At 43.9% G+C, this 14,595-nt stretch overlaps 1 protein-coding gene across 3 annotated transcripts; it reads right to left on the minus strand.

Annotated features, from left to right (window-relative positions):
• Positions 1–38: 38 nt before the first annotated feature.
• pdik1l (PDLIM1 interacting kinase 1 like) lies at positions 39–11,095 on the minus strand. 3 transcript variants are annotated; one of them, XM_027009782.3, is made up of 4 exons: positions 10,641–11,095; positions 10,268–10,363; positions 8,635–8,931; positions 39–5,116 (listed from the first exon to the last, which is right to left on the minus strand). In XM_027009782.3, exons 2-4 carry the CDS (start codon positions 10,361–10,363, stop codon positions 4,376–4,378), a joined length of 1,134 nt encoding a protein of 377 aa, XP_026865583.3. In that variant the 5' UTR covers positions 10,641–11,095; the 3' UTR covers positions 39–4,375. The 3 variants fall into 3 exon arrangements, with proteins under 3 accessions (XP_026865583.3, XP_081572410.1, XP_081572411.1); XM_081716284.1 differs by having other exon boundaries at positions 10,268–11,095; XM_081716285.1 differs by lacking the exon at positions 10,268–10,363 and having other exon boundaries at positions 10,641–11,093.
• Positions 11,096–14,595: the final 3,500 nt, after the last annotated feature.

Raw genomic sequence — 14,595 nt, forward strand, 5'->3', positions numbered from 1 at the left:
CCAAGGACAACTCATGAAATGGCTGAAGGACACAGTAATGCAAGTCCAATGTTTATTTATAAAGCCAATCCCAACAATAAATTACACATTCATTTACATCTTATTGTAAATTGCAGTTAATCTCATCAAAATACTGTACAACAAAAGAAAATTGTTAGTTAAAAAAAGTCACAACACCAGTTTGATATGTTTCCTTACGTTGCTGTCAGAAATGACGCGAGGTGGGTTAGGGCTGTTTCTATGAGCAGGGCACATTGCCTGGAGTGGGTTGTATCCTGTACAAGCAGACCGTCAAACCTTAAACCCACTGATCTCACTACCTCAGACATACATTTCACAAGTCTACCTCTTTCCATAGCGCAAGGACACGGGTCTTAGAAACAAAGTTCTTTTAGTCGAGAGCTCTGAAGTCCTGGAGCACCATAGAACTTCACAGTTTAGAGGTTTCCGTGTTGTAACATACTCGATTCAACGCATGAGCCAATGTCCTGCTTCTTAGGAGTTCTTATGAGCTGGCTGTGTGAGAAACTAGGGGCATGCAGTGCTGTGGCTTGTCAGCACCAGCGTTTAGCCCCCTTCCTTTTCTACTCTTTTGTTTTCATGTCTACTTAGTGGCAGATGCAAATGCAAAAAAGGTATGAACGCAGCAACCTCTTACACAGCTGTGATGGTGCTTTTCCTGACAAGCTATTACAGTGGTTCAGTCGTAATGCTAAGGACTCAGTGGATCAGTGTCCCACACCCAGTTAAACCCCCTCATGTTGATCAGAAAAGGCAGCTTTTAATGGACCTACTCCATCCTAAATGGTTATTAATCCAGTTTTAGGCTCAACCTGGGGAGTGGAACTACACTTTAAATGCTGTGGAGGTAGCTGGCTTTCCTTTAAAAAAACAAAACAAAAAAACAACAACACCTGTGTTCCCCATTCTACATTTTTTTCTAAAAAATATAAATCACACAAATAGGCCCAAAGAAACTTGGCTAACAAATCTGCTTAAATATCTAAGCATACACAGAAGCTGTGTAATCGTGTCATCATACATATATCACAACAACTGAAACGAATTCGAGACAGCCGCTGCACCCTGTATGGGTAATGAATTATTTTTTTTTTTACAATACACACTCAGTACTGCCTCTCGCCATTCATAAAACACCACGTTTTCAATAATCAGACACAATTGCACATCTGGCTCCGTGTGCACTGTTCATATACAGTATGTACACATGTGCAAAGAAATCTTCGGGAGGAAGCAAATGAAAGCGCAATGAACAATGTCTTCTGATTAAGGCCTAATATATTTGGGCGGGCAGGCATCCAGAGTCAGGGGCATTCAGAGGAGTATCATTACAAACACTGGCTGGGAAGGAAATTGTTCAGCCTCTGTAAAATAAGATTTCACAAATGTCTGAACTATTTCACCACCCTGCTGTCACTTTTTAAAGTACTGGATTTACACGATTGGGAAGAACCGCCTACATTTTGAGCAAAAAAAAAACCGACAAATGCTCAACTAGGGCTGATTGTAGTCATAACGCAGAACCTAGGAAACATTTCACACTTCACCCTCTGCCAACCTCTTAGAGGGTGAGGGTGGCCTTCTCAACAGAGCTGTTCACAACAGCTGTCAGGTACTTTAGCCATTTGAGGGGAGACTGCGCCGTAACACTGATTAATTAGAACGCTATCAAATGAAGGCATCACAAGTTCTATAAAAGCTGTCTGCTTCAAGACAAAAAATTCTTCCCTTAGAAAAGAACTGAGGCCGTTGTTCAGAATTCATTTTGTCACACCATCTTCTTACAGGGGCAGCGGTATTTTTAAAATAATGCATAAATTATGGTAATTTCAAAGAAAAGGCAGATTAAAGAATGTTCTGGTGGTGCAGAATCAGTGGGAGCCTTGGGATGATAATCCAGTTAGCCATTGCGCTTGCAGTAATGTGTATTAAAAAATTCTCACAGCACTTTTATGGATAGATTCCTCTGAAAAAGAAATAAAGAGAATAAAATAAAATTGTGTTTTTCCCCCTGGATTGAATGCTTGCCGGTTCAGGAAATGTACACCACTAGAAAGGACCCTGAACAATTGTTCCACAAAGCATAAAATATTAAATTTCTCACTTAGTTCTTCAGAATATATGCACCATGTTTAAAAGGGAATAGGGACCAGATTTATTGCCGATGAGACCCCGTCATCTCGCACAGCTGTCGTCTCAGTTAGTATGATACAAAACGCTGACCTGCATGGTATGCACGCTCCCTAAAGTGTTGACAACTTAACAGGCTTAGGAGGTCATCTGTCTGGAGCATGTCGAAGGACAGGGGATTACTGGTCATATTCAGCACCCAAAGAATCCACGCGAAAGGACACAGTGAGAGGAGATCAAATTCACCTCAGTGAGGTGTGAAGGAAAAAAAAAAGAAAAAAGAAAAAAAACCAAAAAAAAACCACCACACACACACACACACACACACACACACACACACACACACACACACACACACACACACACACACACACACACACACACAGTCCCCTGGCTCACAGAGGCATATTGGCTGTATAGACATACGATGCACACTTTGAGAGTGTATACGTGCGGGTGCTGGTGTTGCTGTCTCCCGCACAGTTGTTCCCTGAAGGCAGGACAGGGCGCATGCATCACAATTCTGTAGGCAGGACACATCAGGGGTTGGGGGTGGATATCTGAGACTTTAAAGTGCTGAACAAACATGGACAGTTTGGGAGTGGAGGGGCAATGAGTGCCGTCAACTATCGCCAAGGGCCATTGGCACAGTCCAGCTAAATGATGCACCGCCATCCTAGACTGGCCTTCAAGTTTGTATATTCAAGTCATAGTGATATTAAGATTAAATGAAGCAGGATGTGCAGCAGATCAGTTCCTCTTTAGGCAGCAGCTGAAGGATTTTCTACTTTCTGAATAAGCAGCACATTGCCTTTTTTTTTTTTTTTTTTTTTTTTTAATACAACTTTATTCATGAGACATCTTGAACACATTCCAGAGTGGAAAGAGATACCCCAATTCTGTAATCTGGTTAATTCTGAAAGTCAGTATATACCTTTCCAACTGTGGGCTGTTTCTCGGCCAGCGATCACACGTGAGCTCAGCCGATTTCAGAGAGCTGGGAAGGAGCCAGAGAGAGGGATCGCACAACCACACACCTGCTGGTCCAACACAAGGCATCCCTGTCACCTTCATCACACACCCACACACACACAGCGATACACAGACGGACACAGACAGACGTGCAGTCTTGGTCTCGCTCACGTGGTCTACACCCACAAACACATTCCTCAGACTGCCAGTGTTGATCAGTGGGCTAGGTGCCAGGCTGAGTAGCTCTGCAAACAGGATCCAGGAGAGGTAATGGTGTAGCTGAGCAGCTGGCCCCAGCCTGACCATCAGCTGTCTGCTTTAAAGTATGGAGGCTACTGCACACTCATGATCTACTCTTCCTTTTACTGATCGAGTGTTGTTCTTCGCTTCGGAAGATAAGAATCAGGTTGTATCTGGAGCAGTCTGGTCTGCAACTGCAAATGTACATTTCCTCTTCCTGCAAAGCTAAAAGCGAACTTTTCATTCAACCGTCCTGTGGGGTTTCTGGAGAAAAGGTGGTACTTGGTAAGATACTGTAAAATCTGGACACGTAAGTACCAGCCTGAGGTTCACAAGAGTAGTGCAGAGTAAAAGAAAAAACAGCAAAAAAAACCCCACACTGATCCTCCAGGAGACAATTTGAATTTTACCATTACAATCATGGTAAAAAAAATTTTTAAAAAACTACAATAAAAACCCAGATGAGGAGCATTCAGTGTCTGTCCCTGTGCCTGGATATGCACTGCATCACAAGTTCAATTAGCACCAAGAGTGAGGCAGGCAGACGCTGATGAGCTGCCTCAGGCTGTTGGAGCGGACAAAAGCAGTGTTCCCCAGAGAAGCGGGCAGTATCAGGGGAAAAGCTGTCGGGGCCTTGTTTTGCCGAGTGCCGTTTGATGTGGCCAATTAAATCGCCGCGCTCAGTGCCTCTGAGATTAGCTGGTGGGAGGGGGGGGGGGTTAGACCTCAGACAAAGACTGCTTTAATTCAGAGACACGTGGCATGGTGTTGAGCTAACCTCACCCGGTAAGGACCCACACACCTCCTGATCCTTATGTGCTTGTGGACAACCATATTTTTATATATATATGTGTGTGTACAAATTACTCCTCAAAAATACACAGTCGCATTTGTATAACAATGCCTTAGGTGTGTGTGGGAGGGGGGAGGTGTCCTTTTTTGCTTGGTGGCGTGAGGAAAAAAAAAAAGATAAAAGGGGGAAAAACCTGTCTGCTGTTGGCGGCGGCCCGCCTCACGTGTCCCAGTCCAGCTCCCTACAGGCAATGCGCACCAGCCGGAGCTCCAGCTCGAAGGCGTCGGGCCGCTCCTGCGGGTTGGCCGACAGCATCTCGCGGATCAGCTGCTTCATGCCGGGATTCATGCTCTTCTTCCGCGCTGGGATGTGGAGCTCCATCTTGGGGTTCTCCAGCAGGGCCTCGCCCAGAGGCACGATCTCCTCGCCGTGCTGCACGTAGCTGCCCAGCAGCTCTTTCTGCGTGCCCACGTCCACGAAGGTGATGCGCTCCACCATGGCCCAGATGATCACGCCCAGTGCGAAGATGTCCGCCTTGGCCGTGTAGTGGCCTTCCCACACCTCGGGCGCCATGTAGAAGTCCGTGCCGCAGGCCGTGGACAGGAAGCACTTGTTGACACTGGCCGGCTCCTCGGGGTTGAGCCCTGAGGCCGAGCACACCTTGCTGAGGCCGAAGTCGGCCACCTTGAGCGTGGGCTCGGGCGAGCCGGCCGCCGTGCGCCCCTGCGAGATGAGGATGTTGTCGGGCTTCAGGTCGCGGTGGATGATCTGGTTGCGGTGCAGGAAGGCCAGCGCGCTGCCCAGCTGCAGCATGAAACTGGTGTTGGTCTTGCGGCTGGGCTTGCGCGACAGCAGGTAGGCGTTCATGTCGCCGCCGTCACAGAAGTCCATGACGAACCACAGGTAGTAGGCACTGCGTGCGTCGAATGCAATCTCTCCCTTCAGCGACGTCTCCACCAGCTAAGGGAGAGGGGGAGGGCGTTAGTTCCAGCAGCTGCGCATGCTTCCAGTGAAGTTAATGGCAGGCTGAATCCTGCTAATACTTCTAATTCCTCTTAATACTTACATGACTGCCAGCAGTAATAAATAATCATCTCTAATGAGCTCAAACTGCTAAAGAGGCAATCCCCCCCCAAAAATAAAAAGTCAGTCAGGCTGGCCTGAATAATTTCAATAGTCAAAATATTGTTATGCTAATATTTGAATCTCAATTCAATAATCTTTTAACCCAAAAACCCCTGAAAATGTATACATACACACACACACACACACACACACACACACATATATATATTATATATATATATATACACACACACACACACATATATACACATACATACATACATACACCCACCCACACATATGTATATAATGTGTATATATATATATATATATATATATATATATATTAAAAAATTATACATTGAGAACATTTTCAACTGAGCAAATGACCTGATTGGACTTACTTCAAAGCACATACTTGCATTCTATGCACATGCATGCTAACAAGAACATTCTCTCAAAACTACCTTGAAGAATAGAACAGAACACACACGTGCATATTCCTGTTTGCTTTTTTGACATATTCACATGTGTTTTTGAAAAACGATTCTGCTGTCTGCGTCCTCACGTGTTCATGGCAAGCTTGGACTCTGGGAGTCTGTGATGCGCCTGTTCCATTTCACCTCGACCGACAACCAGCTTCCTATGCTCAACAGCCCTCAGGAGTACCAACATTCTTCCATTTCTCTTCCACAACATTGCAGGCATACAGCAGTGATGGTTGCAAAGAAGTCCAAAACGCATCATCACCATCCCAACACAACCTTAACGCCAAAACCCCAGTCTTTGGCTTTGAATTCAACCGTGTGACCATTACTATTCAATTCAACCTGTACACGCAACAACAGTCTCTGAGGTACTGGTCTAGCAAAACGCAGACCGCATTGACCGTGTCTGCAGTGACGGCGCCCGCTTTAATTAAGACTTGGCTTTAATTGAGACTTGTCCAGTCTTATTGACACGTTACCACTGCAAGGCGCACAATTAACATCTGTTATTTAACTGTGCACCGCAAGAAATGACTTTGGACGCAGGGCAATACAACAGGATGCTGTTGTTTGCTATTGAGATCATGGTTTTAAGGCTCAGCTTGAATCGAGGCCAAAATGGAGTCGTAGCCGCTCTCTGGCAGGCGCATAGCATCACGCGCGCTGTTTACTCAATAGCCAGCTTGCCTCACAGAATCCGTTTGACCAAGCCATTATTTAAAAAAAAAACAAAAAAAAAAACTCCTGACTGCTGATTCCAGCTCGTTAGGGTTTGTTATCTGTGGGCAGGACAAGCAACGAGACAGCAAGAGACACAAAGAGAGGGAAGCAGGGGTGGACAAAAGAGAATGGACAGGGAGAGAGAGTGACCGAGAGAGGGGAATAAAGGGGTCCTGGGACAGTGCGGCTTAACGAGCTGTCGGACAACGGCCCCCGTGCCGCTGACGGGTCATAATCCGCCCCGTCAGCCCTTTGGCCTTCCTCCACACATCCCACACAGACTGAGAGACAACCAAACACACACGGCCACATTTCTCCACATGCCAGCTTTGACAAACACCAACCAAATGCAGTATTTCCCATACTATGGCCATAAGCATCAGAAGCCTGGGTAGACTGCAACGCATGCCTCCTCCAACAGGCATTAGCGCACCATTTACTGTGGCATCACAAACCAATCGGAAGCAGGCGAGCAGCAGCAGCCGGAGGAGAATGGTAGCGTGGCACACAACACCACATCCTGCCGCATAGGAAGCGTCTTAAATCCACCATCCAGCTCGAGTCGGGTGAGGTTGGCGAGAGATGAAACATTTCTGTGACGAGTACGTGAACTCTCTGCCGCAAGACCTTTCATGTTCATGCATGTTAAATGAAACACTGACGCAGAGAGCAGGACATAGGTCAGTTGTTCTGCATCAAGTCCAAGGACAATTTATGTCAAAAACTAGTATAAATAGAGAATCTCTATTAGGCATCAGTTTCAATCAGAATCAGGATTAATCTGCATCTGGCTTTTTCTCAAAAATAATTAAGACACAGACAAAAGTGGCTCACAGCCCTGTCGGATGTACGATCTGCCCAGACAGAATGGCTCAAATGCTGGGTTTCTCCGGACTATTTCACCAGCACAAAAGAGGAGGCACTGGACAGCACCAATTGATCCAGTACATTCATTAGCTACTTTCAGCTGGAAAAAACACACACTGACAGCATTGTCCAGAAAGCAGGACCCACTGAAGTAAAACAAATGCTAACGCTAACACACATAGCATAGCTTGCAAATAGAGCACGCCAATAACCCACATCTTTAAGTCCAAAACAGACAAACATTTGGGTAAAGTTATTCTACAACTTCATTAAGAGCATGTGTCTGTAAATCTCTGCAGAATGGCAACACAACCAAAAACCCCACGGCGTCCTATCATAACCCAACAGCAAATAATTTATTAATATTAAACACAGAAAACCAGGACAAATATTTCCTAGACATGTGAGCGGAGCATTTTGTTGCGCGTATTTGAGACAATATTACTGTCTGGCAAAGGCTTTTCTCTCTGAGCCGCTTCTATTTCCAAGTTTGTTTGGCAGGACGCGCACAGCTGCCCAGCATCCGATGCGCTCTCCCCACACATTTACATTTACAGCATTTAGCTGACACCTTTATCCAAAGTGACTGACAATTATGACTGAGTACAACTTGAGCAATTGAGTGTTAAGGGCCTCGCTCAGGGGCCCAATAGTGGCAACTTGGCAGCAGAAGGCTTGAACCAGCAACCTTCCCATTAGTACCATAACGACGGATAAGTACCTTAACCAGTGAGCTACCACTGCCCCTGGCAAGCAGCAGAGGCAAGCAAGATGTGCTGCAAACCTGATTATTTGCTATGTGAACTCACAGAGTGGCAACTTGATTAACGAGGGAAACGTGGCACGCAAAAAGAGGCCAAAAACGACAATGTGCGGAACGTGGCAAGCGCGAGTGGGACTGGACAGTTCCTGAGCCGTCCATCCTGGTCCGAACTGTGGGGAGTGTCTCCCTGGTTCGAGTCATTGCACACTAGTCCAGTAGGTGGCGATCTGAGCTGCGGGCACTTCCTGCTCCCTCTCCTGACTCTGCTCAGCAGGCTAAATAGCCAATGCGCCAACAAACTAAAAATTCACAATACAAGAAAATACTCTGGGCTGTCTTTGGAAACCACTTGAGTAGTCTGTAACCGTCACAGCTATCTGCACAGGCACGGTCTTGAAATTCTTCACTGCTAGTCACTTATCATCACAAGGTCACTAAAAAAAGAGGGCACCGTATACCACTTACAGTAGCCCAAACGGGAGAAGGTACTTTGAGCTACACTGCTCTACCTGCAAGCGCAACAACAGGCAATAAAATCCCAGCGGTTTCCCGGCTCTGCATCCCCACATGCGTACCTCCAGGTAGAGAGAGGAGCCAGAGCCATGACTCATTCTCTGGGCCAGGGCATCTCGCTGCAGCACACACTCCTTCAGGTGGATGACGTTGGGGTGCTGGCTCTGGATGCTGCTGAGTGCCCAGAACTCGCGCAGCGCTAGCTCCACGTTCTCCGGCGAGTGGCAGCGGATCTTCTTAACGGCCACGCGGACCCCCGTCCGCCGCACCGACGCCTCGTACACCACACCGTAGCTGCCCCGCCCCACCTCCTGGATCAGCTCGTACTTAGGTTGGCTGCTCACCATCCTCGTCCTCAGCTGCAGGGATGGGGGGTGGGTTGGGGGAAGAAAGAGAGAGAGAGCGAGCGAGAGAGAGAGAGAGGGCACATCCGTGCGACCACAGAGGTAAACACACGTGAGCAAAGCGTTAATCGTTCACTGAAACGTTACAGGTGTGGCTGCTCAGGGTCTGCATTGACCCTGCAACACTGACACAATTTGCCTGAGCTTTTCGGACCAAACCTCTTTGAGTGAGCCAGTATGCAATACATATGTAGAAATATAATAAAAAACAATTACTTTATCTGGCAGCTTTAGTTAATATACTGTTCTCCACTTCATAAAATGTTCTTGATCCAGGGATAAACTGACTCAGTACAAGCCTACTGAGTCAATAAATTATTCATTATTAATCACTTATCTCTCAAAACTGTAAGTAACTATGAGCAGTTTGAAACACCACCATATTTGGATTCCCCTAAACCATAAAAATATTGACAACTACGATTCCATCAAATAGTATATTTTGTTAGACACTGTGGAATCAAAGCATCTCCAAGTTATTTTCAACATCATAAGCTCACCTAATGTAAAGGGTTAAATTTAGCTCGATCGAAATTCATTAAACAAATTGCAGGGAAACCTTTAAACTTTAAGGTCACTGTCATCCTTAGAACGCAACCTTCATTAGATTACTAAACGTAATCCAAGTAATGAAGAAGCCAGCCTGCCGGACACGTTCATTTGGCTGGCGTAGTCTATTGTGGCCAATCAGTGTGCTACAGACCTTCCACAGAAATACTATCGCAATTTAGATAATTCTAATATTTAGGTAATCTGATGTAATCGCAAAACGTTGGGAAGCATTACTAAAATATTTTAAAAAGTAGGATCAGTGTTGACAATAATGTCTAGTAAATTCGGGACAGTCTTTCTCCCTACCTTGGTTTCATCAAAGACTTTTAATGAGAACAAATGGAGAAAGCGTTAAAGGTGTCACCGTGGGGATTCCGAAAAATTTAACCCTTATATCCTAATTTTATGTGATAACGCTGTAAGCGAAAAACAATAAATGAAATGGCCAGAGAATGAAAGTTGTTCCTGCTTCTTAACATAGTGAATCCATCATGTAGCCTTGTGGCTAACCAACTAGCTCGCAAACGTAAACAAACGGCTTCTTGGACACTGACAACACATGGCGGTTGAAGCAGGCTGACTTGGTGAAACTTGCAGCGCCACTACCGAGCTAATCTTAGGCCAAGTGAAAAGAAATTAACGAGACAACCAGATACTGTCGCTCATGAGTTTATATTTTATTGATTACGTGATATTAGAACAACCTTGCGCTAAACACGCAGTTAGCTAGCTTGCTAACCTGTCTTTGGCTGCCGCTTTGAGGAAGCAACCAGCCAGCCGCGACGTTCGGCTTCGTTATGGCCAGTCTGTCACCAGTAAGGTCCACCACCACCATCTGCACAGGATAGTATGCGATTCTACTTAAATAATTCTCTTAAATCTATATTAGTGTCCAACAACAGCTTCCCACATACATGTGATCAAAGCAATGTTACCCATCACCCTAGCTTACATTACTAACATGCCAAGAGGCAAGGTTGACAGTTAAAGGGCCCTGGCCTCAAAACATTCGCCACACATCATCCACCTGCGCAAGTACGTCGCACAGCAAGACAAAGAGCCTCGCTGCCGCCTATAGTCGAGCGAACAAAGAGGGGAGGGGATGTGTTTACCTGTCTCCGTCGAGTCTATCCCAAATTCATTTGTTTCTTCCTTCGCTTTCTCTGGCAGCCATTACACAGCCTCAAACCCCCCCCCCCCTCCCCCCACCGCACGCTCTCGCGCTGCTGTCGTGTTGCCAAGACGCTCGCTGCGCGAGTAGATTCACCCCTTCGGCCCGGCGCGCGCCCACGCGCGCGCCCTCACCGTCTCCACGAGCGCAGAAAAGCGCGAGCGACTCCGTCGCGGCCTCGCAAAGTGGGAAACACTGCCCCCTCCCTACAACGTTCTGGTGTACGTTCAGTGCGAGATGCTGTTCTGTCTACTACAAACAAATGTGTGTGTGTATATTATATATATATATATATATATAAAGCGCCACTAAGCTCCTTTCAGTGAGTGCAGCAAATGGACAATATACAATTAACGCGTCTTCAAGCTTGCTGTTAGGGTCTGACAGGTGGAGCTCTGCACAAGCGCGAGTCAACAACCACGGGGCGTGTAGCTCGCGCTCGCACTGGCCTTTTGTATGTACTTTCAAATTCGGTGCACGCGCTGGGAAATCCCATCTGCGCCGTTTCGCAGGGGAGTTGCTGTTTACCCCAGGCAGCGCTTTCGGAAATTGGATCGCTGTCGCCCGTCATTATAAACTAGCTCCTGTTCGTCTTAAAATTAAAATACTACATTTTAGAGATGGTCAGGTGTGGATAACGTAATATGTAAAGATTTAGGCTAGACAACTTCTGGAAGCAACATTTTAAAACGACGTCAGCTAGAACAGGAAGCCACTTTAGCAACAGCCCTACTTGGATGTTTAAAAAAAAAGCCACTTATACGGCCAAGGATCTCACAGTAGTCGAAAACATATACATGAATCAGATTTCCACAAGATACTAGTGATTTACGCGACTATTTCTAAAAATAAATAAATAAATAAAGTTACGCAAGATTTGTGCCCCCTACAGTTGTTTGAATTAGATCATTCCATTAAAGGGCTATCAAGATCGAAGACCCACTACACAAGAAAACCGCCTCTATAAAAGATGTTTCACCCCATCAGAAAAGTTCAAATTTATAATGTAAAAATCAAACCTTCCCTATCCACAGTAAACAGTTTATCTACATTATGACATGTTTAATAAAAGTATTTAAGAAAAATAGAAACGGCATAATATTTAAAGATATTTATTCACTAGAAAACAAGTAGTGAATAGTCGCACTAAAACACATTCTTGGTCACAACATTCTTTGCATGCTTTGTCACAATATGTTAAAAACGGGAAACGTTGACAGTTGATGTCATGTACTTCTTAACTGCAGAGGCCGTTCAGATGGTGCTCCACAGTGAAACCACTTTCTTGCCACATGGCTACATTCTTTGGTCACTTGAATACAAAATAATTGTTTAGTCTATCTTTTTATCAAACACTGAATGTAATGCACAATCTTGAGTACAACAAAATTTGCAAAATAACACACAGGCCAGATAAATCTCTTGAAATTAAATGCAATTCCCATTTGTGCCTCAAACAAAACCCTGAGTATCATATATGAATAAAGACACTGAAAATTGGCTACCATAATGCCAGAGAAAGAAGCCATTTAAAAACTGGAATTCATTAAAAACAATTTTTAAAAAGATGGATTTTAGATTTGACTGTATCTGTCTACCAAACAGTTAGAAGCAGCACACAATGCAGTTTTTAAATATACTGATGACCAATAAACTCTTTGGTTTAAAAAAGGGATGGGCCAATTTTCTTCATATTTCTGTGGGCCGTCACGAGACAGCTTGAATAGTAAAATGGCTATAGTCAAGTTTGTCTTTTGGGAGTTGTCTGTTCTGGTGAAAAAGATAAAGAGTTTAAGTGGTTCACCCAAATTACTCAAATTATGTGTACCTTAACATCAAAGAGAATTTTAACAAATTTCTAACACACTGATATCTCAAGACCATCTGGACTGAGTCATAACAGTGCCATTGCAATTATATTTCAAATAAAAACAAATAGTACACACATCTCCCTAAAACACCCCCTCCCCCCCAATCATACATACATGTTCGCGCGCGCACACACACTCTCAAACCTTCTCCATATACATGGACAATGCAGTGTTTAGGTGGGTCCTCTGAATCATTGTAGAACACACTCTGTCAATGTCCACGCTGTACATTTCAACATCCTGAGGTAGACTTGTATAGACTTTGAACAAGGTATAGTTCTATGCCTTATCAAAAATAATAGAAAAAAAAAACCTAATAAAATAACCAAGAAAAGAGACAGTAAATGCTCAACTGGAATACCATCTTACCAGCAAAACAGTGACCCTCAACCGAGAAGTTTCATGGTGACTTCTGGGCCCCTGCTCCCTGCCTACAGAAGACTACTCTACTCCGCCACCAGCTACCATGCACTTTGAGAATAAAATGGTTATACAATTATGACAGCAAAGATAAGATGGCACTATAAAAGAACAATATACAATGACCAGAGTAGCTCTGGGTAGTCCTTTTGAAAGTGATTGATTTTCTAGTACAAATGTGCATGGTTTTTTTTTGTTGTTGTTTTTTTTTTTTATTCTTATTGAAGCTGTAAATCAGCCCTTGGTTGTGCCAAGGATTTCAATCCAGGATAGAAGAATGCCACTGAAACATGAATCTACAAAAATGGCAAATCATCCCAGTTCCCCACCCCTTCCAGAAAGCTTATAATTGTGATTTTCCCTGAGACAGAAACAAGCATACAGGAGGAACTCAATACCCTGACTGCAGTCATGGCACAACACAGTGGTTGAAACCATTTCTCAACATTAACTTGAAATTTTGGTCCACTGCAGGTGCCTCTTAAATTATGGTTAGTGCAGAACTTCCATTGCAATTAGTTTTGGCATTGACCAATCATAAAGACTCTAGACATTCCCCACTCCACAAGAGACTTCTACTGCAGGAACTATTGCCAAAAAAAGAAGAAAAAAAAAAGAAATGGAAAAAAAAAAAAAAAACTCAGAATTTAATAGCCCAGATACCGAAGTGACATTGTGACTGAAAGCATACAATGTTCACCAAGTTAACAAGAGTTCTAACTGAGGTAAACCTGGAAGCTACGAATAAATAATCATGTTTACAAAGATTACACTTTGTTCTTATATTAAAATCAAGGTCAGCTTCCTATGGACACCCTAGAAAAATTAAAATTGCCTCTGACAACTTGACATTCACTTTAAAACTGGAATAAAACAACCAAGGTAAACATATTTCCTACACTAGCCATGTATGTGCACAGTTTGTATGAATACAATGCACCCCCTTTTGGGAGTTTCTCTGACTGGGCCTGATTTGTTGGAACTAGAGGTACTGTATAATATAATAATTAAGCAAATGTTTATAAAAATTACCAACTCTAATATCATGGCTCTCTCCAATTAAATGATTAGTGACAGTGCAACCATCTAACTTGGATGTGGATTCTCACATGCACATCATAGCCCGAAATTCAAAAGCAAAAAAAGGAACTTCACTCTGTTTGCTTGCAGTAATTAATGCGCTACAATGCATTTTGGTATCCAGGCCCAATCTCATTCAAAAGGGGAGAGTCATACTGCACGGAGGGGTGTGGCACACACACCAGTCAACACATTCACATTCAGCTGGCCACTGGAATCAAGGTAACTAACCTCATTCACCTTAATCTTGCTGCAACATCAAAAAAAATAATAATAATAAAATAAAATAAAATAAAAAAATCAATGAGGTTTAGGTTCTTTGGCAGAAAGCTTTGATACATGCAATGTCAATACTGGCTTTATAATTCTAAAATGTAAAGGAAAAAAAAAAAAGAAAAAAAAAAAAAAAACAATTCACAAACATGGTTTACCATCCCGGCTTATTGCAATTTGTAAACATAATGGATTTTGATTGTTTCAGTACAAATGTAAGACACTTGAATAACTACAGCAGAGAATAAAAAC

The sequence above is a fragment of the Electrophorus electricus genome, chromosome 6, assembly GCF_041902795.1.
Source record: "Electrophorus electricus isolate QZ-2024a chromosome 6, ASM4190279v1, whole genome shotgun sequence".
NCBI classification, from domain to species: Eukaryota; Metazoa; Chordata; class Actinopteri; order Gymnotiformes; family Gymnotidae; genus Electrophorus; species Electrophorus electricus.